A 27831-nucleotide genomic window follows, 5' to 3' on the forward strand; every position below is an offset into this window, starting at 1 on the left:
CAAAAACCACTTCCTAGATCAGCTACAGATAGGGCAAGACTCCCTTGCAAACCAACTTTCTCTACAAACTGCAGGTACAAGCCAGTAAGTGTAACATTGGCCTAGGGCTTCTGTTCAAGCAAAAGGGATAAGCATAGTGGAGACATCACTACCAACCCTGTAGTAGAAATTCTAAGGTTATTTAAATGTTTATGCTGTGCTCGGTGAACAGATGTCACTACTTTGTGAATTACAGAGCTGTTAATTAATTCAACAGTGTGGAACTATGCAGCTGAACCTTTCTAAACATGTTGATACTTATATAATAGCTTAACCTGTAACAACACTTTCTCTCTAGTACTTAAAACTTTCATTTAGACTATACCTCACTTAAGTGGTAAATTAAAAACAGAATCTCATAAATTACTATATTTTACTTTACAAAAGAATTAAACTTAAAACAAAAGACAAAAGTTTCAATATGTACTTGAATAGTTACATTAAATCAGTATATAGCTTTACCTATACCTCCTATTTAGAGAAGTAACTCGTATGCAGTTTTGGAAAAGGAAAATAATTTAAAATATATTGCAAAAAAAATTTTATCAAAAGAAAAAATCAATCAAAAAACCTAACTTTCAGGAAAAAATTCTCCACACCAATCGTCAGTAGTAAAGCGAGTTTTTCTTTAAGCTCTTTAACAGACAACCTAAAACAAACTGCTGGAACACAAGAATGTGAATGACTAAACAAACCCTTAGTAAACATTGCCCAGCTGCAGTTTTCAGCCCAGCACCAAGTTAGAATGTGAAAACTCCATCTACTTTATGCAAAATGATTAAACTTCAGAAGTAAAGCAACATTAAGTGATATACATGACTCACAAATATACTCACTGAAAACAAAAACCACTAGACATTTATCTCTTAAAAACAGAAAAGACACCAAGTCTGGCACCAGTCTGCAATGCAAGAAAGACCATGTGATACTTAGACACTTGTGTATTAGTTTAAAAATAAGCTAGATAAGCATGTGATGAGTGACACTTTTGTACTTGACCTTTGCTTAAATAGCTGGTTTTCATGAAGTCCACACACATAACAACAAAATTCCTGAAAAAAAAAAAACCCATGACAGAAAACTATTTCTCATCCAATTTCTTGAAGATAAACTCTAAAAAGAAAATTCTACATGTTTACTTTAGGAAAAATAAAAAACATATGTTTTGCTGGACAAATTCAGAAAGAGTCATTTAACAGGAAAAAGAAAAAAAAAGGAACTAAGTCTCCTTGTAAATCAAGCTGAACAAATGAAATTCAACACACTTAGGGAGTATATTTCTAGTGGGAATATTTGATTCGGCCTAGCAGGTAATATGGAATTTGGAAATACAGTTCCTCTTTCCTGAGGCTGAATAGGCCTACAGATTAGACAGGAAATGCTTTTAAGTCAGGAAAGAAATGCATTCTGCATGGGATGGGGAAGTCCTAGTTTAGGGTATTACTTTTAAGTGTCAAACTACAACACTTACCTCTGGTCTGCAGATCTCCACCTGTGCTGAGAAGCTGCATTAACATCCATAGTGCTTGTATCTAAGTCCTGTGGGTTTTTCTGTTGCTGTTTATATTTGATTAAATATCACAGAATCACAGAGTGGCTGAGGTGAGACGGGACCTCTGGAGATCACCTAATACAAGACCTCAATGCCCAAAGGAGGAACTGGGGCAGGCTCCTCACTGCTGTGCCCAGACAGATTTTGAGTAGCACCACGAATGGAGTCTCCACACTTCTCTGGGCAACCTGTTCCAGTGCTCAATCACCTTTACTGCACATTTTTTTTTCTTACATTTAAATAAAATTTATTGTATTTCAATTTGTGCCCATTACATCTTGTCCTGTCTGGGGGCACCACTGAGACAAGCTTGGCTCTGCCCTCTTCACTTCTCCCCCACACCAGGTATTTATACACACTGAGAAGTTCCTCCCAAGCCTGCTCTTCTCTAGGATGAAGAGCAGCCTAGAGCAGCCTAGCTCTAAGTCTCTCCTTGTATGTCAGATGCTCAAACTCATTATTCACATTCATACCCCTTCACTGGACCTTTTCCAGTGTCTCCACACCTTTCTTGTACTGGAGAGCTCAGACCTGGACCCAGCTCCGCAGGAGTCTCACCAGAGATGAGCAGAGGGGAAGGGGATCACCTCCCTCTGCCTTCTGCAGATGCACGGCTGAGTGAAGCCAAGGAACCTGTTGTCCACTTTTCCTGCAAGGACACATTGGTGGCTCATGTTTCCCATGTACTATTATTTGTGAGAATAAGCCTTAAAAATGGGTTTTGACCATTCTAAACAGAGGTAACAAGATCTCTGCAGTAATGTTTCATATTTTAGGTTAATCTCACAATAAGTTTTGTGCTTAACCTAGACACATAATGGCATGTCAGTGGGTGATACTAGGTTTCAGCAGCAAAGCTGTTAATCATATTCCTAGTAGCACAAAGTATGCTTTTAGGCATTTTCCTCCACTCCATTCAGTGTATTTAGTGTAAAGACTGCAAGTGCCCAACCATTCCTGATGTAAAGGTAAGGACTGAAAATCTCTTTAAAAAGGGGTAACCAACAGTAATTCTGAAAAGCATAATAAATCACTGTAACTAGTCATGACCAGAAGATGTTAAAATGAAAAAAAAAATTTTTCACTTCTTATCATCACCCTCCCAAGACTAACCACTCTTTTTCCTGAAATCAAAACCAAATATTGCAAGGACTATAAATATATATGTGCTCCAAATATAAGGACAAACCCTGTTTTAAGTAACAGTGACACAATCCCACCAATAGGACAGGCTGATTTCTTGTACCCTTGGGCAAGATGTGCAAACAGGAAAGCACCAGCTTTCAGATTTGCAGATGTATCTGCAAGAAAGGAAATGAACAGGAATCACACAGTCAGTTCCACTTTCCATCAGGTAAACACACTTTGCCAGGGGTATTTCGTTTGGATTTCTATTCTTGCTGTAGAGGACAAGATGAGTCCCAGAAGATGAAAATAAAGCCAAAGGAAGAACAGATTAAATAGGGGTCCAAGGATCTGTCTCCCTGACATGGTGATATATATGAGCTAATACTACACTGTTGACTGCAACTAGCTCAGGCCATACAGACCTTTAATAATTGGAAATATGTTTTATGTAATGATGAGTCAGGAGCACAATCAGATTTAATGAAACCCTTCAGGAACAGTACTTGAGATACTCACAGCAGCTTTTACTTTTGGGAGTTTTATGGACTATCGACACACTTCATACAGATACAGAGAAATAAGTGATCTTTATTTTAATAACACAGAACTCAGTGCTCACCTGACTGAAGGCTTCTGTAAATCTTGCACTATTGCTATACATCAGAGCAGAAGGGAACACAGAATGTTTGTACAAGCCTCCACTCCACACTCATCAACAGAACCTAAAGGGTACTAGGATGCTGAAAATATTATACAATACAACTATTTTTGTTATAGTTTAAATATGGTGTTTATTTTGCTACTTCTTTTTTCATCTTCTCAACTGAGTCTGGACACAAACAGTGAACTCTGAAGGGGGAGGGAACATGTGAACAACTGTATCTAGTCAGTGAATTCATCTATCTCACTTAATCTCACACACAACTATAAATCAGTCAGTGTGAAAGTGTCTCCAGGCACTTTTCAAGTCTTCACTTCTGTATTTGTTTTATTCTATTGGGACAAAAACCCAAAACAACATACCCCAGATAAAGCCTCAAAACAGATACGGCTGTCCATGCCATCACAATATTCGTATCTAGTTGCTAGAGAAAGGAATTATCTTCTGTTTGTCATGACTTTCTGTCTTTTCCCCTCTATCCCTATTTATCACAGAAGCATAGACTACTAGGTTGGAAGGGAGCTCAAGAATTATCTGGCCCAACTTTTCTTGGTAAAAGCACAGTCTAGACAAGTGAAGTGGTACTGCATGGTGCTTGGCAGCATACGAGCGAGGAAACATTTCAGCATTTGGGGGGATCTACTGAGTGCCCTCAGTTCCTAAAGCAGCATCTTGCAGAGAAATATGTTGATTCTGAAAGGATCCGAAACTCAGGAGTTCAGTCTCATTTGTCCTAGCAGATACTTAGCAAAACATTGATTTATTGGGTAAGATTGGTGCAATAAAAAAGCTAAAACAACTAGTAAAAAGAAAAATTAAAGCAAATATTTCATCAGGTTTTTATTAAGCTATGCGGCTAGAGAAAAATGTGTCCACAAAAATCTAAAGTTTTATTGCCTAAATTACAAAATCAGGGGTAGGTGACCCTTCATGTGCCTCTTCTAAACTTACTTACTTTTGGCATAAATTATACCTATACAGTGTAGCATGCCTAAAAGCCAAAGGAGGAAGAGCACAGAAATCTGCCGCATTTTACTTTTTTTTTTTTTTTAAACACTATTTTAAGCACAAATAAAACTACTACTCAATCCAGTGTAACTTATTTTTACAATTGGGAATCTGATTTTTCATAAAAAATTATATCATATTTCAGGAATGACAGTCAATATGCAAATTGTGAGATTTCCCAATGACAGCAACACAATTTTTTTCAGTTTTCAGTTTTCAATTTTCAGCTTACTCCAAAAACCCAAATTTCAAAATGAAATTGCTACACAAACAGATAAAGGAATATACAATAAAATCATAAGACAGATTTAAATTTTCTTAAAAATAAGGATGTTGTAAGCTAACAACTTACAGCTTATTTGAACTCTACCAGAAGTATCAGAATTAAAGTGTTCAGATGCATCTTTTTTCTTACCCACACAAATAAGTTGTACAAAGATAGTATCACATACAAAACACTTGAAATAACATTAATAACCTTGCAACATGTTACACTGTATTTTTGCACCTACATTAACTGCCAAGCACAATCTTAATATTTACCATTTCAGCTTTTATTGGTAAGGAGTACTTTCACTTCAATGATTTTGCTCTTATGTCACATACTGATGATCACTTAAAATACCTCATTCCTACCTATTCTTCAAATCTCATTAATATTCACAAGTCAATGAGAATACCAGAAAAACACAGCTTCATGTACTTTTGATAGAAAACACAAAACGTAAGCTTTTGGAATCCACTCATGTTATTCAGGGAAAAATATTTTCCAATTAAAATTATCTCTAGGTCAAATTCAAGCACAAGATGTTTTCCAGTTCTGATTATTCTTTTTAGTCTTTCCTTAACACATTTCCCTGCTAGGTCTCAAAAAGTAAAATTCCACCTTGACCTGAAAGGGCATAAGTAGACCCTTTGACAATTTTCCATTTTCAGTGATGCTTAAGGAGTCAGACAACACTAGCAGAAGAGGTTATTATCAAGCAACCAAGTTACCCAGTTCTGATGATGAGCAGTAAAGGCACAGACACTTAGCTTTAAACACTTAAGCTGCACAACACTTCAAGTCATTAAAAGACCTAGAATTATGATTATGTAAAAGACCACACACTGATCCCCACTAACAACCAGCAAGACATTTTTTCAAAACAATGTCTTCTCTAGTGCTTGTCTTTTTTTTCTAATTCTGGGGGGGTTTTTATGTGAAAAGTTGGTACTAAAGGCAACACAATGTCAATTACAAGTATGACATATGAGGTTATTTCTCAGTATTTACTGTAATCTGAGAAATGAATAAAATGTTTCTCAGGATTCTATCCAGATTTTCTGTCCAAACAAATACGTGGGCATTAAGAGAAGAGACGCAAATGAATGCTCTTTTCAACACAGAAGAATTTATCTCTAACCTCAGAAATCACATTGATGTCAGAATTACAGATACATGAAACTGCAAACAACTTCAAAACGATCTCTTCTCCTTCAAGCAGACCTGAACATGTAGCTTTTTATGTGATCCAAAACCACTTCTGTATGTAAGCATCTGCCAAAAAGGCAGGCAGGAGGTCACTTTACAATACTGTGTGCTACCCTATAATCAGGTCCCAGTATGTTAAAGCAACCTCCAAAATAATCAGGAATGTAGCACTGAAAGGAATCACTTGAAACAGGAGGAAACTACCATTGTACAAAACAAAACCAAACTTGCATATTCCCCCCCACCCCCCCAACCTTTTCCCCATGTAGTTTAACTTGAGAATGGGGGACTGTGTTAAATTCTGGTTATCTTCCTCTTGGGTTGACAGAGTAACAGAACTGTGCAGTGTGGGAAGCCACCTAGTGACGAAAGGAGCACAAAATATGCCTGAAGCTGCCCAAAGTTTTAATAAGATGACGCAGTTGGAGCATGTGATTACTGCTGTTTTTCTTACTGACTTGCAAGTGGTGTGGTGTTCTGGAGTTTAGAGAACTGTACAGTGATTTCTGGCAACTTTTATGAGTCTTCCAGAATCTTAAGTGAGTACCAAATGTTCTGACGATGACGTGTGCACGAACAAAAAGAAAGCATTCAAAAAACTATGAGGAGCAGGTTTGATGCAAATTTTAAACTTTTGAAGGCACTGTATGTAGAAAAAGTTAAAATTTGTGAGGCTGAGAGGAAATAACCTAAGGGAGGCAAATGAGCAAAAATGGAAACAATCAAAACAAACTATGTTCTTCTAACTCAATGCAGAAGTCACTCAGCAGACTCAAAAGGGGAAGTTTCCTGACCCAGAAAAAAATAGTTACAGAATTTATGTGTACTTAAACATCTTTTCTCAAAAACTGAAAGCTCAAGAAACAGAATGAACACAAAATGTTGTACAGCAAGAATGCTAGGCCAGAAATACCTGGTGTGTGCAATGTGTCACATGATTTTGGCTTACAGCAAAGAGCTTTACCAAAACATACCTTTAAATCTCACTGCATATGAATGGCATATGACCGGACTACATAAACAGCCAAGAAGATATTGCAGATTAGACAGCAATTTACTTAGACATGTCATCAAATTACACCATTAAAGAGGCTCAAAATCCCTCATCAGGAAAAAAAAAATGACTGAAAAAATATGTGTTACAGTACTGCTGGCAGTACTAGCAGATAATATGGAACTGTCATTGTATGTCATTTTTAGCAGTAGAATAATGCCAAAGCAACAACTAGTTACTGGAATAATTCTTAGTTATCATGTGTCAGTAAACTTAATGAAGGATTGGCTGAACATTTCTTGGAGTAAGACACAACGTATGCTGTTCATTAAAAACATGTTTGTGCTAGACACATTCAAACATCATTTAAAAACAGCAATTAATAAAATCCAAGAAATGAATACTAGCCTTCCAGTTGTACCACAAATGATGTCACAACTGCAGGTGATGCACTAGTGAAAAAGTTGTTTAAAGACCTTTTGAACTTTTTATTTTTTTTTTTCCTCTCAAAATTGGTCTTGGCAGGGGATCATGCTACAATCCCTACAGGGAAAGTATTACTTACAGGATTACTTTGTCATTAAATGAAGACAGAGTAACAGCAGAGAAATTCAGATAATGTAGCTGAAGAGTTTCACAAGTTTTGTACTTAAAATCCCATGGATATAACTGAAGTTCAAATAATTAAGTTCCAGCAGTGAAGACTTAAAAACATTAGAAGTAGTGTTGTAAAAAGAGTAACAGTGGCAGGAATCATTAAGACATACAAAGCTGAAAGGCAACAATCATAAAGCATATGAGAAAAAGCTACCTTCTTTCAGGAAAATACTTAAGTCTATACCCTAATTATATACTGAATACAAGGTATGTAATAATCTTTTTGTGAGAGATCATCTTGAAGTCGAGATCACCTTTTCAGGTTAGAACTGTAGCAGACATTTACTCTGTAAAAATCTACAAAACATCTGTATCATACTCCCTACTCATCAAAGCAATCTTGTATAATACAGATTGGCACAAATGGCAGAATTACAACATGCAATTTTGAGAGAAACTAAAGACATCTATCTACAGCTTACAGCTTCCCAGCAGCAGAAGAGAATTTGTTACACTAAACTCCAGATAGTCCAAAATAGTCGATCAGGCCTAGGACTACTGTGGGATGTGGAGGATCATGGCCATCTCCAACAACATAGCCAAAGGGGTGAGCTGTTCTCCCCTTAGCAGTGGGTTTCAAAAAGTAATTTCATTAACTGACACTACAGGCTGGGATTTCTTGACACTGAAGGAAGTACCAAGTGTACTTTACAAAATCAGCAGAAACAACCCTTGATGTCTGTGAGAAGACAGAAATTAAACTAATTGGGAGGGAAGAAAAAAGTTATTTTCTGTCTCCAGTCCACCCACTTCCATTTCTGCTTGCTTAGATTACCTTTCTACATAAGCTGCTCAAGGAAACTAAAAAGTAAAATGCAATACTTTTCACTTATTCTGCATAATGAAGCATACGTTCACAGTTACATTCTCAGCAATAAGACCTAGACAGACACAGATGACAGAAATGACTTCAAGCACAACAGCTGCTAAGATGGGAGCCACAGTGATGTAACATCTCTTTTTGATAAACAATACATTTTTTTCCATGTTCTCAGTGAAACTGTAACCAAGTAGCACCTAGAAAAACAAACATTTTTATAATCTAATCTTCAAATGTGAATTGCATGAAACCAGTAATAGCTGAAAAAAACAATCTTTCAGAGAGTGTCATCAATATGCTATTTAAATATCTAATTAGGAAATAATGACCTTGGATGTGAGTTACAGTAAGTTGCTGTGGAAAGAGACCTTAGGCAAAAAGTAGACTGTTAAAACTTTCTGTTGTAAACAACTGTTTTTCCTTTTCCCTCTGTTGCAGCAATGTGGTTTCCACAAGCTTTGGAATACTGGCTATTGAGATTTTATGACCAAAATTAAAATGTCTTCCATATAGATACACAACACCGTGTATCATCATATAAACTATTTTGTAAAGAGTGTCAAAGCAGAACAGATAGATACCTGGAACATACATGGTTGAAATACATGCTTCATATAGAGTATAGCTAGAATCTAAATATTGATTAAAATATAATCCAAAAAAGCCTAATGCTGAGGCTGCCTTTAAAAAAGACATGCACTACTTTTCCAGACTTTCTACCTTCTCAGCTCTCTGAGGGTCACTGACAAGAGGCTCTGGCACATTTCAGATGTCTGGGCTAAACAGCCATGAGAAGTGGCCATTTAAATATTCTAAGGTAGGGCCAAAGTAACTCTCACTACACATTTCCTGGAAAGTTCACTCTACACGTTTATATTGAAGTCAAGCCAAAGTAAACATAATATGTGGTAATATGATATGCAATTATAAAATGAATATATTATTATAATCAGAAGAAATACTATTTTACCTCTCCAAGTATAATACTGAATGGAATTCACAGAATCACAGAATGTCATTGGTTGGAAGAGACCTCCAAGATCATCCGGTCCAACCTTTGAACAATACCGTAAGTTCACCACTAAACCATGTCCCTAAGGACCAGGTCCAAATGCCATTTAAACACCTGTGGGGTTGGCAACTCCACCGCTGCCAATGCCTGACAACCCTCTCTGTGAACACAATGTTTCCTAATATCCAGCCTAAGGTTGCCCTGGTGTAGGTTCCATCCATTCCCTCTGGTCCTATCACAGCTCCCTAAGGAGCAGAGGCTGTTTTCCTCCTCATTCCAAGCTCCCTTGAGGCAGCTGAAGAGAGCTCCAAGGTCTCCTCTCAGCCTCCTCTTCTCCAGACTGAACACCCCCAGCTCCCTCAGCTGCTCCTCACAGGACTTGTGCTCCAGGCCCTTCATCAGCTTCATTGCCCTTCTCTGGACACTCCCCAGCACTTCTGTGTCATTCTTGTAGTGAGGTGCCCAAAACTGAACACAGGACTCAAGGTGCAGCCTCACCAGAGCTGAGTACAGAGGGATGATCACCTCCCTGTTCCTGCTGGCCACGGTGTTCCTAACACAAGCCAGGATGCCATTGGCCTTCTTGGCCACCTGCACACACTGCTGGCTCATATTAAGTCGACTGTCAACCACTACCCCCAGGTCCCTTTCCAACTTGCTGCTTTCTAATCACACTTCCCCAAGTCTGAAGCTTAGCATGGGGTTGTTATGACCCAGGTGCAGGACCTGGCACTGGCCTTACTGAACACGGAATCAAAACATTTACCGATCTTGTGTTCCAAAATCAAAATCTTCTTTCAACTTCAGTGTCACTTACATGAGTATCTATATGCTATAAATGAATAAAATATACCAAGCAAGTCAAAGTAAAGGAATTCATTTTTGTACATACTCAAAGAACTTAAAAATATAAACAGGTTTCTGATTCAGACTCACTATTCATACAAGATGGGGACAGCAATATTTTAGGAGAATCTAGAAATGTTGGAAATGTTACAACACACTTGGATAGAAAAAAGTATATAAGCAGCAGCTTAAAATCCAAGTCTATCACTGTAGGTAGGTAATCAAAGTTCATATGTAACAGACAGGTTTACATTTTCCATCTCATTACATATATTTATCTTAGAGATAACTTGTACAAAAGAATAGATTTGACTTCACATCAGCAAACACAAACAGCAAAAGAAATAGTGGTTCTTTTGCTGAACTGATGAGATTATTACCAAAATAACCCACTAATTTGAGTACAGAAGAGCAATGGTTTCAGACTTAAGCCACATCCTTTCTTGAGCAAAAATAATTTTATATGGTTTGAAGACGATGCCTACAGAAAACCCATACCAGCTACAAAGAAGTCAGAGACAATGTGAATGCACAAAGTGTTTTGAAAGGTGGACCCACAGGTGTAGATGATGATGTCATTTCTAAATGACACAAAAAGGTAGAAATCTATCTCAGTCAATTCAAGTAGGAAAAAATCTGACAAAAAACACAGGCCACTGCAGCAAAATCTCTGGGATTTAACAATCACAACTAGGGCCTTTTCTATGGCTTTACCAAATAGTAATTTATTACCGTAATTAGAAAAATTCTAGTGCATCCTATACTCCCTTGCAAATTATTCATTTTGACTGCAGTAATGGTTAATGAACACAGAGTGCTCCTTCATAATTCACATCCAGATTGCTTATGATCACATTTCCCTATCTTAGAGGGAAAAAACTATGCCAATTAATAGCACTGATCTGCAGTCACTCCGTGGCACTTAGGTCTCATATGGAAGTGGAAAGTAGTATTGTTATAGGAGGGGAAGTACAGATCTGACTTCTGGAGAAAAGACACTCTGAAATGGCACAGCAGGAGCAGAATATTGCAGGATCAGCACTATAAGCCCAACCCACTCCAGCCATTCAGCATCTCAGTGATATAGCCTGACAAGAGGTAAAACAAACCCAAAAAATGACAGACCCTAAACCTCATCAGATCAGTCTCTCAAGCTGTGTTCAACATGGTTCAATCCCACGTCATATGCCTCACTGTCTCTGCTTCTGCATTTGAGCCTGATTAACACTTTACTCATTGCAGATGAGTCAGATTAATAACTATATGTGTCTTTCACTGATAAAAACCATAGTAGCATCCTCAAGTGCACCCAAGGACCTCAGTAATTCTCATGGGAGTATCTTACACTGGCAAAGGAACAAACACTGTTTGAACTGGCCTACACATCTGCCAGTGTACTGCCATCAAACAGTTCTGAAAAAATAACCATTCCTTCATCAGAGGAGAGAAAAAGAACTGTGATTCTCTTCCTGATCTTTCTGTTTGTAAACCCCTCATTTCTGAGCTGGTGCCACTGCCTCCTTACTTACTTCCCTATGAGGAAAGCCACTGATACATCTGTTTCATGAGACATCTCAATCAAAGAGAGCAGTAGCAGTCAAAGAGAGAGGACATGATCTGCTTTTAATATTGAAAGAAGTGCTGAATACTGAAATATGTGCTGATTCAACGCAGATTACCTATAGCAAAATTAGTCTAGTGTCCTGGTTTCGGCCAGGATAAAGGTGATTTTCTGTCTTGCACTTTTGCTTTTAGCTAAGTCTCTTGTAAGAGTTGCACTTGCTGAAATTAACAGCAAGTTTCTCAGACAGTGTCTGCTTCTAGGACTGATAACACTCAATGTCTATAGTTACTGCTAGAGACTGGTGTGCAGAGCCAAGGACACTGCTCAGCTCTGAGGAAAACATAAAGAGGTCCCACCTGCATTCCTCCTTTGGGGAGGAATGTACAAGATAGATGCCAGAATTGACCAAACAGAGTATTCCATCCCATATACGTCACCCTCAGTATAAATTTGAGGGATCATGAGGGCCAAGACAGATTTCCTGCCTCCAGCTTCCGGCTGCCTGCCCTTCCTGCTTCCCTTCTTTCACCCGGCATCCTGGAAGGATTCCATCCATTCCTCTGCCTGTGGTCCTGATCCGTGCCAGCCCATATCTGTGTGTTCCTGCCTCCAGCTCCCAACTGCTGCTGACTCCAGGAGTCCAGCCTGGACTTTCCCAGAGCTGCCCTGCAGCCTCGGTGGTGACGTGAGAGCTATTGGGGGAAAGGGGGGAGGAATGTGGTATCCATTTTCTTGTATATTTGTATATATTTATTAATTTTTCCTATTTATCATTACTGTTTCATTAAAGTTGTGTAGTTTAGTTTCCAACCCATAAGTCTCTCTCCTTTATTCTCTCTCCTTTCTTATCAGGAAGGAGAGAGAGATTAATAGAGAGTGTCTGTTACTCGGTTTAATTGCCAGGCCAGTGTTAAACCGTGACATCCAGGCATACATACCAAAGACTTTCTAAACCTCTAACCAAAATAATTTTACAATTTTTTGTAAACTAACACCTCACAAGTACCTTGTTATTAACCACCAAAATTAAGTAAGGACCATCTAGTGCTGCAAAAATCTTACAATGGGACAGAAGTTCACTAAATCAAGTATTCCAGATATCCACATTACAAAAATAAACTGTAGAATTGAAAGCATATCATGTAAGTTTGTCCTTTTTTTGGCACAAAACAACAAACAAACCCCAAACCAAAACAAAAAGCCCAAAAAAACAAAAAAAGGAAAACAAGCAAACAAAACCCAATCAGCATTAACCACACTTCAATGGACATAAAGCTCAAGGTATTTTATATACTCAATCTTTAACCATTGCTGAAATGCAATAAATAGAAAAACAATTACATGACCTCATATAAAATTAAAATGCAACTCTTGGAGAAAATTCAGTCCTCATACTCCACAACTCACCATAAAACTGAAAAAGCTGCCTATAACAGAAAACTATGAAAGAAAAGAACTTTAACCTTCCAGAATTCTTAATGAGGGAATTATCCCTCTGTAAGAACATTAGGATTGCCAATAGTAACTCTATAGCTTATTTTTTATGATTAATTTTTATTATTTTATTCATAACACAAATCAATTACTGTACATAGTAATTAATTTGTTTATTTATTCTGCTACATTCAAATCCATCAGCAGCTTAGAAACCTTCTAATGACCCCACAACAGAACTTCAAAGCATGGTCAAAAAAATTAGCAAGAATCATTAAGGACTTCTAAAAAAATTGCTAAGGACTACCATGTATGTTCATTCTCAACACACACTTTGCTGGTAAAGATTGTCCTTTTTACATTTCTTCAACACTGAGAGTAATAAGTTTGAAGTGTTAAGGCTTAATTAGCATTTAGAACTCAGATCTGAAAATCTTTCTGAGGTAAAGTAGCACACTGATCTTCTGTATGATGCTCTTGCACTATATAACAACAAGTACATAAAAATAGTCTATTAGCTTGGTTGGATGGATAGTTTTAATTTACTTCTGCTTTAACATTCTTTGTTAAAGCCCTTCTCCCAAATGAAAACATAAACAAATATGCAAATTAAGAACTGGGCAGTGTTAACACTGAATTACACAGTCCTTCTAGTATAACTATACTGGGCTCCATGCTCCCTCAGAACTAGACTCAGACCTACATGCTCCATTTCCTGGGCTGAATCTTAAACATCTCCCTGTCCTCTGAGTATCTTAATAGGAGAAATCTGTAAAGGCAACAAAAGAATGAGACTACATGGGATTCATTCCATGTCTTCAGATGAGGGATGACAACATGGAAACTTGCACAAACTTGGCCCTTTGGGTATATTCAAACTGCAATTTTAACATCAGTTGCACCAGATCTTAGGTCTCAAGATAGTCTAATCATGCATGCACACTGCTATATTCCTTTTGTTTTGGACCCCCTGTATAACGTGTGTTTACTCTTCTCTAGCCAGCCACAGCAGCAGCACAGTAATTTGCCTCCTCTGGAAGGAAAGAGAGAGGCAGAAATTTCCAGAAAGCACTTCAATGAACCTATGTGCAAACCTATGCAGCAGTAAGTTTTAATGTGGCCTCATATTCAGCTCATACTACAATCCTCTCATGCTTCCCAAGGCACACAGACAAGCACAGTAAGAATTGTATTTGAAATGTATGTGAGTGGTAGCAACTTGGATTTAAGGGAGCTCAGCTCATGCCAACACAGATACATCAGTAACAGTTAAAACTACAAAGTAGGGGGAGTTCAGGATAGAGAATTGCATAATTAAAAGGATGAAGACCAAGTCTTGATCTTATTAAAGAGAGCTCTCTAAGTGGCTATATAGGTTATGAGACTGGCACTAAAGATCAGCTCACGAGGAGAAAAGATTTTTTTCCTAGACCAAAATGGATTTGAGAACATTTCTCTTACTTACTTATTTACTTCAAGCTAACAGATGGAATAATCACATTACGAGATCAGTAAACAACCCCAGGCCTTTTCTCCAAACACCATTTAACATACTATTCTACTATAAGATGATTTTGGACTACAGGAACAAATCACTCTTTCTTTGTACAGATCCACTAATGACAATGCAGAACTTAAAAGATACGAAAACAACTACCCAACCAGTGCTGGAACTGCTGATTTTTATTAACTGTCTATTCTATATTAAAACATTGAATAACTGATTTGAAAAACATTGAAAAATATTTTCTAAGTGATACCAGAGAAAGCAAATGCTACAGGAAGAAAGGGTCACTTCTTCCTTAGGGGAAAATTACGGAGGTCAATTTGCAGCATAGATAGGATAATGGGATGGTGAGGATTCCTTATGTATTTGGCACATGGAAAAATTAAGATTCATTAATGTATCTTTTTGTCTCAGGGAAGCCTGATAAGTCTCTTGTGCCCTTATTCTGGTACTAGCCACAGTCTATCAAAAGGTACTTGGAAACTCTGAAACGTGTTGCTCTTGGGATGAAAGGTTTTCTCTAGAGTCACTGTCTGTTGACAGAAACCAGTTTCTGCCATTGTAAATTTAATAAAGATAGCTTGGATTTCTAAATGTGAAAACAGCAAACCTCAAAGCAAAAACAATTAAACTGTAGAAAAACCTGCCTGTACTTCCAAAAAAAAAAAAAGCCAAACATTGAACAAGATCCAGGTCCCTTTAAGGGCACAGCAACACCATTTTATGCACAAATGTATCACTGTGTGAAAACTCTAAGCTCACCTGCTGAGAAGTGACAGAAACAGTCCAAACCTGGACAGATATTCCATGCCTAATGAGGTTTCATTTTGGTTTGTTTAAAATTATTATGGCAGCCTGTGTACTGAGGGGAGACCCAATATTTCTGTCCTTTGATAGAACATGGATAGAACAGACTTGATTCATGCAAAGGAACAGCGGGAGAGGCTCATATACAACAACAGTCCGGGGAAAAAACCACAGAGGGAAGTATGCCCATGTAGGCATGTGTTTGTGCACAGGCAAGTAAGGAAAAAAGTTCAGTTATACAATGACAGAACCCTTCAGGACAGGAAATTTTTTTTCTCATCAGTGTTTGAGAGAAGGAGGAATCAGTAACAAGAAGTCTCAAGTCAATTACTGAAAAGAATTTGACACCATCAAGTTAGGAAACAAACCTTATTCTACAATGTTGCATCTCAATTGCACCCACATTCTCAGACACAGTTGCATGAGAACGAAAGACATCTTAAGAATCAGCATGTTTGAAGACTCATGAAAATAAACTGGTCCTACTGAATTCTCAGAACAGTTCCAGTTGGCAGGCATCCATGTACGTAAAGGTATTTTTACTACTGAAGAGGAAAAAGGGGTGAGCTCTCATAGACTCCAGAGTTTTGGGGCTGAGAGATACACATGCTCCAACAAGCTTTTTCTTCCCCATAGAATTTCAGAAGAGGCCAAGAGCTCATTAAGACCTCATGCATATGGTATGCATATGCATATTACCATATGGTAATATACCACTGCCTGTCACTGCCCCGTGGGCACCATCAGGACCTGAGCAGCTTCAGTTGCTGTTGCCACCAGCCCCCTCTGAGCCACCAGGCCCACATCAGCCCTGTGCCCTCAGTCCTTGTTTGAACTTAAATATTATGCTTGCCTCCAGCTCCGTGCCCATTTCCAGGATGGACCTCAGACCTGCATTATATGGTAGCCTTCATCCCAGTCCTGTCTCTAGCTCGTTTCTTTTTGATCCTGAGTGGAGCCTCTGGACAGACCCAGATCCTGGTTGATCATTTTGCCACATTTGGACTGGTCCCAGTGCCAGCCCCAGCCTTGCTCACTGTGCTCAGGCCCTGTGGCACAGGGTGTCCCGTTGGTGCAGGCACTGCCACTCTCAGTGGCATCCTTGGATCCCTTCTCACCCTTCAGAGAGCAGCCCTGCTCATGCTTCTCCCAGGCACTACAATTCAACAGCATCAGACAAATGTATTTCCAAAAAGGAAATGACCGGTTTCAACTAAGTATTTCTTAGAATAGTAAGACCCACTACCAAAACTCATCTGCAAAGTTTTCTCTAGTCTATACACAGGGAAAACGGATCAAACCTGGCGTTGATAATAAAAACGGTCACAGCCAGGCTACTAAGGTAAAACTGATAAAATCAACACAGTCAAGTCACAGCAACGCATACTGTGTCTTGTTCTTCACTGATTATATTTTTTTTTCTTAGGCAATAAGTTCACAACTATCTGGCATGCCTCAAGCAATGCATTTTATTTTTTTTACCTCCTTTGGATTTAAGACAGAAGTTGGAGAAGATGGGAGAATCAGAAGGGTTATTTCATTATTTGCTTAATTGTTTGGGTACAGTCCTGAAGCAGAGGTCTTGTACCTAAATCAGCAGAGATTTCTCTTCCAGAAAGAATGCCTTTTAAAAGAATCTTACACTGTTTAGTATCAAACCTTCTCCTTCTGTGTAACCTAGGAGTAATACACCAGGTCTGCAGAAAGAGATGAACTGAATTCCCTGACAGTACTTTATATTTTATAAGTTTGGAAGATTCTTACCCTGTATTGATGGAAATTATTTCTATCAGTGGATTCCTCCTAATCTTCGGCAAATCCAGTCGTGCTCCCCCCAAACGTTTTCCATTATCCTTTTTCTGACCCAGCAGTCTCACTGAATGACCTTCAAATGAAGCACAAAAATGCAGTCAATACAAAGAACACACTTGTTCTCATTTGCTCTTCTTCAGAGTAGTGTTTATACTTCGAGGATCAAAAATGAGAATGAGATGTAATGATTTCTTCTCACCAGTTTGAGCATTTAAGAAAAGATACTGACAGGTAAAATAAATCATGTTAAGATGAACAAATTATTTAATCCAATTATCTTCTCACACTTGCATTTTCTGGTTTATTCAACTAAAATAATCTAAGCAGTTCCGCTTTCCGATTCTCAAACAAATATCAATATAGCAATATTTAAAGAAGTTGCTTGGCAGGATTAAAATATTTTTCCCTGAAATTTCTTTCAAGCCTAAATTAGTAGGCACTAAACAGATAATTATTTTTTTAGCTTATTATATGAAGAACCAACACATTTCAATCAAAGTTAACTGAATCCTAGGGAAACTGCTGCGGAGCATATAATGGTAACATGTTCATGGCTAAGCTGACTACCAAGATATAAAGATATAAACATATTTCTGACTGCAAGTCAGAAAACAGTCTCACAACTCCTTTCCTAAAGCCAGTAATGTTCAGAGAGCAAAATCTAAATACCACCACCAACTGCCTACAACAGTACGTCAGTCATACCACATGAAGTCCTACATTTAATAAGCACAAATGATAGGGCTCCCTAATATTCTGAAGCAAGATTTAACAACAAAGAATAGAAACCATTAAGTGTGCATTATCGCAAAAGGTAATGTAAAACGTGCCCAAGTTACAAACATGTATCATTTATTCCACAGAGCCTAGAATAGGCGTGTAAGTAAGAGGAAGGAAAAGAAGGGTAAGTAAGTTAAGAGGAAGGGAAAGCTCGGTACCTGAAAAGATGTAGGAAGTAACCAGTAGTTTGAGTGGAGGAAAGAGAAAGCATGCATCCATTGAAACTGGAAAATTTTGATATTACATGAAACTAAAGCTACAATCTGTCAAACATTTTGGAAAAAACAAGAAACCACACTACCCTAAAAAGGGAAAGGACAGCCAGAGGGTGCAGGGGTTGAAAGAAAAGCATGAAACTATGAAGTATTACCTGAGTTACAGCTAGCATAGCAAAGCAGATAGCCAATTCAGATCAATTAAAAACCATGGTCAGTAAAATCTCTTAGTTTACACTACCTAGAGCTGTTTACAAAACTAATTCATCCATCAAAGTCTTTCTCCACCATCTGTTTTGAGGAGTCATTTATGAATTGTAAATAACATGGCATTCATACCCTGAATTTATTTCTTTGGTATGGCAGCAACAGCCTGGAATTAAGCAACTGCTTCTGGCATACCATCTTTCTGAGGTTTTTTCATGGTACATAAAAATTCTCAAAAATGTAATCTAATAAGTATCAGGACTGGCCTAGTACAATGAATAATACTAAAAGAAGACATCATTACATTAAAATGAATTAAAAATGCATTATATTTGCAGTTGCACTTCACAAATATGTTATTAATTCCTGCTGTAATTTTAGTGATACAGTATTTGTGCTATTAACATTTTCTAAATTATTCACTTCTGCCTTTTCATGACAATTGCAGTAATATCTTTGTCTCAAAATAGTTATTTTCCTACCTAGTGCTTCAGAAAGGAGTTGCATTTATTTACTTGTATAACAAAAATGACTGCATTATGATAAGCAAAAGAATTAATCAAGAAGCAGAGAACATTCCTTTGTGTATTTCCTAATACTGTGGTTTATTTGGAATAAACCAGTTTATCCATTTTCAAAAAACATTTAATTATATTGCCATATTAAAACTGTATTTGGATTTATGACTGAAAATACAGTGGAAGGATTCACAGTATTCTTAAAACAACCAGGCTTAACAGCATAAAAACAAGCTATCCAAAACTTAAAATCCATACGAATTTGAGTCAAACCACAATTCTGAAGTTTAACAAGCAAAACAAAAACAACAAGCCACAAAAAAACCCTGCAACAAGTAATCTCAAAACACAGAATCAATGAAACTTCATCTCCTCTGAACACGTACCCTCACAGAAAAAATCCATGTGAACTACTACTCTCTAATAAGAATTCAGTTCATGCTCTCATTTTCTCATACTTAGAGCATTAATCAAAGAGGCAAAATTGGTCATGGTACTTCTGAGAAAACTATCCTTTAGACCCAACAAAATTTGTCACAAATCTGTTTGAAACTTGCCAAAGGGCTGAAAACTAGTAAGAAGAAGAGAAATGGAAATAGTGACAGACCTGGTGAGGAGACACGATTTTCTAGTTGCACGTTTTCTTAGAAAACAGAAAAAAAAAGCCAAACAAACCAAAAAAACCAACCACTATAAACTATGATAGCCAAGAAAATCTTGTTAAACAGAAGTACTACTTCTACCTTGTTACAGATCTTTGCCTTCCAGGTGCCAGACAGGTAACCAAATACATTAGAAAATGAACTTAGGGCATTTACATGTACAATATAATTCATGGGGAGCATAAGACCTCACCTCTCTTACCTTCAGAAACTGAGAAACCCCAAACTCTGTGAGTACCTCCCACATGATCCAACTGAACACTAACACCCACCCCAGCCCCATACCAAGACCATGCTCAGGCAATCTATGGCCTGACAATCAAATATGGCAGTTTATTTACACATGAAGTGAGGCCACACTTTTTCCCATATTCCTCCTGAATAACACTAAAGTTCAAGTTAATATGAGACCTGCAAAATCTGTGTGGTAGTCAAGAATGTTAACACCCCTGTATTTTTCACTCCAGACAGCAAAGGGTTAAAACAAATAAATAATAATAAAAAAAAAACACCACACAAAACCCAAAAAACAAACCAAAACGAACAAAAAAAAAAAACCCACCACACAAAACAAAAAAACCCACAACACACCACTAATGGGAGATGAGTTATAGCTGAGAGTTTAATGCTTCTAGAAAGCAAGTAGCACATGTATATTCCAACTACAGTTGGAGCCAACCACAGGCACGCTCAATTTTTTAAATTTTATTTCTTTTTTAAAGAAAAAAGCACCCTCAGTTACAGTATTCATGACCTTAAATCCTTTTTCCGTGACACCGTACAAGGACCTCTTCATTCCAGTTTTCATAATCACTAAAGCATCTGTTTACAGCATTGTTACTATTAATAAAACATAACTTGACAAACACTGAATCATACTTTTTTACATGCTGTAAATCTTTTTCCCCATATTTATTTTAAGATAACTTAAAATAAATATTTTGCCATCTTCAATAAGGAAAAGGCTAAGCAGCATTTTTTTTCAACTGCCTAATGAGCACTGTTAAGCCCAAACTAACATCAAGCACAACAGAAAAAGCAGTAATTTTAAATCTCACTTATGATGTCCCTTCAAAGCACAGAATGTGGCAAAACACTGCTATCAAGTTTTACTTCTGAAGCATTTTGCCTGATTAAGTTACCTTGTCTCTTGACAAGCCACCTTGAATAACAACTTAAATAAGGAAAACAGGTGTCCCAAACTTAAATAAATTCCTTGTTTGTTCATTTTGTTTCTTTTTTAAGTTTGGCACATTTTTGAAAACCAGGCTAATCACCTCTTCCCTTCCCTACCAATAACCAATACCAAACAAAAGCCACTCTCCTTTTTTGATTGCTCACTGGAAGATACAAGCCTTGAAACACAGCTTAACGTCAAGGACATCTACTTGGGTTATATTTGAGAGCCTAAACATTTCAGTCCTTTTCTGATATTTACGTATAACTTTTCTATATTCACATAGCCTTAAGAGTAGATGAATGTCTAGTTAAAAAATATGAAAAGGTTAACGAATGGTTTAGTTCATGTTTCAGAGCATTTTTTTTAACTGATTAATACATAACTAATGCAGATTACCACACAATGATAGTACTAACCAAGTCCAGTGATGAAGCTTATAGAGCATAATCCTTCACTACAAGTGTAAATGAAATCAAGCTACAATTTAAAATTAATCAGAGCTCTCTACCTTTCAGAACCAACTTTAAAATTTAACTTGCCTTTAGATGCAAGTCAGTGTATGAAATTCACTGTACTTGGCATTGTTCACAGAGAGGATGAGTTGGAAAGAAATCAGGATATTAAAACCTATTGTTAGTCTAAAAAAAAAGGTCTTTTTCATAAACCAGTGAATGAAATGAAAATATTTTCAAGGCATTCATTTTTCACTAGTTAAAAAGCATACAAAAAAGTAAGATAAAATTAATGGCATATACATTATACACCTTTAATTATATCTGTATGTGCGTCAGGACTGTGATAATGAACATCTGAGAGAGAACATCTGATCCAAAATGCAAATATATGAAGCAAACAGGTAATGGAACTTCTTTGCCATAAGATTATATCTACATTAAATGTGCCATGATCCTCAGGCTGCTGTCAGACTTCTGTGACCTAGACCCACAGAAGCACATTAGTGATATTGGACCAAACAGATTCAAATTGGACAGATATTTTGCTAGTTTGATACAAGGATAAGCAAGGGGGAGATGTGGCCTGGCTTACTCATCTTTATTTAACTTAACAACTGCCTATCAATGTCACAAATACCTATCAGATATTAATAGGCCTACTAGATTTCAAAAAATAGTAAGATTCACTCAAGTCCATAGACTGGCACCCCTCAGTAGCTACTTAGAAGTAACACCTGCTTAAAAGATGGAAGAGGGCAACCACTGGGGGTCCCTCCCCATCCCTGTGTGCCACTGAAACACAACTCCCAGCCAGACCCAGAGCAGTATCTCTTAGCTGTTAGCTTTGAACTTCACTGCAGGTAGATCAAGAAGTTAAAAGCCACAAGTTTAAAGGAAACCCTCAGAGATGCAGGAAATCCCAGTCTTAGAAGCAAAATGTCTATTGGTTCCAGTCTGTTCTGTTATCCATTCTTTCCTTTTCCCAATTACATCATATATGTAGAGGTTATTCACTGTTTCCTGAAAGACACCTTTTTCTTTACAAGTGGGCTGCCAATATACTGTCCTATATTCCTCTCACCAACCTGTCTGATCTTCTCCAGCATCTTCAGGGAAAAGGACTAAGCCCTACTTCATGTACTCTTCCACATATATCCTCCCACCGTTATTTGCTTCTTGATGAATACAGAACTTTCTTAAGGTTAACACTGGAAAAAAAGGCACATGACAGCAGTGTACCAAAGGAAGGCATACGAAGGGAAAACAAAGTAGTAAATTTTTTCAAAGAAAAACAAAAGAAAGAAATGTAAAGAAGAACCCAAAGCAGTGATAAAGCCTGAAAAAAGCACCAAGTAAATATAAAAGGTGAAAAGAACTAGAAAACTTAGGTGAAAGTAACAAAACCTGGCAAGAACATATTGAAAACAGCTGAAGATCAAATAAAAGATGTGTAAAGGCAGAAGAGGCAAATCAGGAGGTACTACAAAACTTTAGCATTGGATTTATTTCCAATCATGTTTTTCTAGCTCTGTACCTACCGCATAAAAACAATCTTCTAAACAACTTATTTTGGATGTTCTGGCAGGACTAACAGAAAAAGCAGCATGAACTATGAGGATGCAACACAAATTGCCTAACACACTGTACAGCTGAACTGTTCCTCATATTTGAGCCTAAACCTCTTCAAGTTGGAGGTGGCCTGAACCCAGACTTGGTGAGCTTGCAGTGGACATGTGGCCCTGGTCTACCAGAAGGGCAGACCCTAAGCTCCTCTCCCATCTTTTCCCCTGCCCTGCAGCACAAACAAGCTGTCCCACAGCAGACATGACTGATTGTAAAGGAATCCCTGAGCTCCCCAGAGATATCACATGGTTCCAGACACACAAGTGCAGAAACAAGGACACTAATTACCCTGGGGCTTTGCTGTTCGATTGCTCCCACCCAAATCAACCCCAGCTGGCCAGGAGCACTTGGCCTTGTAGTGAAGACATCCCTGAGTGTCACCCGTGGGATTTCCCGGCTCGAGTAAACACAGGGAGCAAAGAAAAGCCAAACCTAACTGGAATATACATGCTGTGCTCCTGGCCAAGCAACTAATACAAATTATTTCTCCACTAAATCAGTGAAGGTGAGGATGTTGAGTAACTCTCGAACTTCAACTGGAGTAGGCAGGGACTGGCTCCATTACAAAACAGGGAAGAATTTGGATTAACACTGTCAGAATCACTGATCCTTCCCTGTGCATCACAGCACCACAGGAAAAAGCATGCCCTAGGCCAGGCAAGCAGTCCCATCATGTTGCTAATGTTTGACCCACTTTCTCTCTTTCATGCAATATTCCCTTCCACCCCTTACAAACTAAAAAAAAATAAGCTTCAGAGAACCATGCAGCCATTAGTAGGCACGCAGCATGTATTTTACTATCTTGAAATACCTACACCTGCTAAGCATTACACTTGGAATTAAACATCAAACAATTCTATTTTGGAAGACTCCAGAATTCAAGCATCATAAAGGTGAAGACAGGGGTTTAAAAAAATTCATTTTATGTAATTTCAGAAACAAGATACTGTGGTACTATTGTGATACTATAGTGAAAGAGTTTACGAAATTCAGTTAAAATATCTGCAGGTAGACCAAATTGCTAAAATTCATACATCACTTTCTCTCCACTAAACATATTTATTCTTGGTATGTCTCCAATGTGTCCTTCAATCATTACAGTATCTGTAAGAACTAATATAGTGTAATGCAACAAGTAAAACAGAAAAGGAGGTAACTGTTAATGAGGAACTACTGTTCATTAAAAAAATTATATACTTATATGGAGAATATAAAATATTCAAGAACATTTTTTTACACATCCACAGTTTGTTCTTAAAACAAAAGCACTTGAAATGCCCTATTAAGGCACAATTATCTTTTTTCAGGATTCAATAGTTTCACTCTGCTTATTTTGAGATCATGTGATGTTATTGTCTTTCTGAAAAAGTGACTAAACTTTAAAGCTGCTGTGAACTCAAAATGCTGGCTACAGTTCAAAAGATCAGAAGGACTATACTATGAATCGACTATGGGAAGAGTTCCTCTGACCCCTGTCCTCACCTTTCTCTGAAAAAAGGTGTTTGATCAGGATCAAGGATACTGCTCAAAACCGCAGGAGATTTTGGATAAAAACTTTCAAATAAAAAAAATTCTGAATCATATGAAACAGACTGTATTCTGAGGAAGAGATTTGCTGAAGGGTGGATTCTTGGAGCCAGCTGCAGCAGTACAGGTAACTTCTCTACTGTTTTGGGGTGTGCAGGTCAAACAGAAGAAATTTAGCCTTAGAGTGAAACACTGAGCTGAGCCTCTTGCTGTATGCAAAAGCAAGCTTTTACTTTCAACTCTACTTCTTTACCATCTATTTGTACTCTTCCTACGCATAACTAAATTGCACTGGTTTGAACTATGTACTCTCTGAATTTACCAGTCATGAGGACTGTCTAAGAGCTAAATCCAGCTGAGCCTAACAAATATGAATAGGACAGAAAAACAGGGACGCTGTATGAAGATTATTCATTGAAATTGTGAAGAAATGCACAGAGGGGTCTGGAAGAAAATGCATCTTTTTCATGTACATCACAGGCTCATTTAACAAAGAGCAATTACTATTTTGCTACTAAAATTTACCATCTGTTTCCTGCCTGACTACTTGTTTTCTTCTTCTGCAGCACTATTTATCTCCCATTCAGTGTCTGTGAACTACTTACAAAACAAAGTCCTAACAATAACAGTTATAACAGGGACAGTCCATCTTAACAGTTTTCTGAACCAAATCAATGAAATAACTACGTTGAGAAAAATATCAAAATCCAGTTAAAATTCTGAATTGTCTCAAACACATAATAGTCACTGCATGCCCCAAAGAATTTGAGTGGGCACAGCAAAAATAAACTTGGGGGTATGAACAGAAACCAAATGATAGCAATGAAAGTCTCTTGCCCCTTCAGATAAAGATTTTTACACTGAACAACACAATTATATATGTTTTACACGATCAATTTAAACCTGTCTTTGCAGCAGCAGTTTCACCATAATTACTTTATATTCCTCATTGTGTTCTACTGTTTTCTTTAAATTAAAGTCTACAAAGCAAAACTCCCAGAACTGATACTGGCACAGATTATGGTATCACAGTTTTGCACTCATTCCTTCAGTATGCCACAGTTTTCCTAAGCTGTCAGAAAAAGGCAATCAATATGCAACCCACTGCTCTTGCTGAAGCATTCAGCTGAGAGACAAACCCTTCAATTAAAAACTGTACAGTGGGATACCTTCAAGTCAGGCCCTTCATCAGTCAGTATCTGTTGACAGAGTTGTTCTCAATTGACAGAAGGAAAAAAAAAAAAGCTTCTGGTTTTGGTAATGATATTCTTTCCATACAGAAAGCCATTTTCTTAGATGACAACAAAAAACTAATTATTTTTGTTTAAACAAGAACAGCTCAAAATTTCCAATCCAGAGACACAAGAAAGGGACAAGGGGTGACATTTACCACATTATGCTGTTAACCACAGTGTTTAATACACATAAATGGGTGATGCCAAATCTTCTAACCACAGTCATTTCACCAAGCTACTGGCAAGCTCCAGCTCTGTCTATTGCCTATTGAAAATCTGATTTCAGCCCCTCATTTTTTTAGTCTGACAAATGCAGATAGCCCCTGGCATAATTTTGTTGGTATTTCCTTAACTTTTCAATAAAAGACGATTCTGCTACCTAGAAATGCTATGATGGAGGTAGCAGCATTCATGGGGTGCATGTGGAGAGGTGCTGGCAGTGGGGGAGTGCAGGGGCAGCATCTGTGAGCCAGGGCTGCCTCCTTCACTGAAGTGGCATCACTGCCAAGAGCCCCACCACAGGGCACAAGGAAAGCCTGTGTAAGAAAGGGCAAAATACTGGTTGGCAGTGAGGACAAAAACAGTGAGGGAAACAGCCCTTCGAGCAGCAAGGTGAGAGGAGGAGGGAGAGGAGGTGCTCCAGGCAGAGGTTTCCCTGCAGCCCTAGAAGAACAGGGCACAGTGAAGCAGGCTGTCCCCTTGCCCCCTGCTGAGGACCATGCAGGAGCAGGGAGATACACCCTGGGGAGGCTGCATCCCACAGAGAGCCCATAAACAACCATGTAACAGCCCATGAGGGACCCACACTGGAGTAGACTGTGCCTGAAGGACTTCAAAACCATGGAGAAGATCCAGGCTGGGAGCAGTGCTTGGGAGTACTGCAGCCCATGGGAAGGTCCCTGGCTGGAGCAGGGGAACAGTGTGGGGGGAGAGGAGCAATGGAGAGGAGCTCTTATCCCCACCCCAATTCTCATCCTCCTGCACCACTCAGGGAGAGGAGGTCAGGGATGAAGGAGTAGAGCTGAGCCCAGGAAGAAGGGGGCTGGGGGGGGAGGGGGAAAGTAAAGTAGTTTTAGTTTGCTCTTTGTTTCTCATCATGCTTCTCTATTTTTAATCAGCAATAAATTAAATTAATTTTCCCCAAGTCGAGTCTGCTTTGCCTGTGACGGTAATTGGTAAGTGATCTCCTTGTCCTTATCATGACCCATAAGCTTTTCCATCTTATTTTGTCCCCTGTACTATTGAGGGGGGGAAGACAGGGAGCATCTGGGTAGGGGTCTGGCAGTCAGCCAAGTTCAACCCACCACACAATTAAATAAATAAAACAACCCATCCAAAATTGCCCCCCCTTTCAATGTCCTCTGGAAGGACACAGAAACAGAAAAAGGGACTCAATGCAGCCACTACCCCTCCTCTGACCCTCCTCAAGCTGCACTGTGGCACAGTCAGTTTCCTGACTGGGAGCCAAATGATACTTTTCCTCAAAAAGAAACTCCTGACTCCTCCAATTTTTATTCTTCATTTGGCTTTGTCATCATCTTAAGTCAAGGCTACTCTCCCCACAACCACAGAAACTGAAGAGAGCATTTTATCTACTCTTATCAGCAGATTATAGTGAAATCAAACCGCACATACAAATACTATTTAATATGCTGGCATTCGTATACATATATATACACACACTTACTCTAAGGTAGGCAGTTCAGTACAAATATACACTTTAGCCTATATATATTGTATGTATCCTTTGTGTGCTTATTTTCATACAGACTCACACTGCAACTATCAGCAATCTGTAATTACTAACCACATGAGGACAATTTAAGTAAATATTGGTTAATGTTTATACCGGGAATGGATGGGCAACTTCACCAGACAGGTCAACGTGACTGAAATCAAGAAAGGTTATGTGAAGTATAAAAATCTCAGCCCTGAAGTAATTTCCTTTGGTTGTTTTTTACAATCAAGTCTAATGACCCATTGTAAAACTATGTTTTGTGAAAGTATTAGACAGACACAATATAGACTGAACTCAATTCAACCTGCGTCCCTCATCTCCCTAAGGCCTAAACTAAAAGCAGGCCATACACAAATACTCTGGTTCCTTGCCTCCC

General features: G+C 38.1%; 1 protein-coding gene across 5 annotated transcripts in view; it reads right to left on the reverse strand.

Moving 5' to 3' along the window:
- CDKAL1 (CDKAL1 threonylcarbamoyladenosine tRNA methylthiotransferase) overlaps nucleotides 1-27831 on the reverse strand; it is a 384171-nt gene that overhangs the window by 225075 nt on the left and 131265 nt on the right. For all 5 annotated transcript variants that reach the window (XM_071736322.1, XM_071736325.1, XM_071736324.1 and 2 more), the window contains one exon: nucleotides 17268-17388. In XM_071736322.1, coding sequence (XP_071592423.1) covers nucleotides 17268-17388 — 121 coding nt within the window. The remainder of the gene's footprint in view (nucleotides 1-17267; nucleotides 17389-27831) is intronic.

The sequence above is a fragment of the Heliangelus exortis genome, chromosome 2 (genome assembly GCF_036169615.1).
Source record: "Heliangelus exortis chromosome 2, bHelExo1.hap1, whole genome shotgun sequence".
In the NCBI taxonomy this organism is placed as follows: domain Eukaryota; kingdom Metazoa; phylum Chordata; class Aves; order Apodiformes; family Trochilidae; genus Heliangelus; species Heliangelus exortis.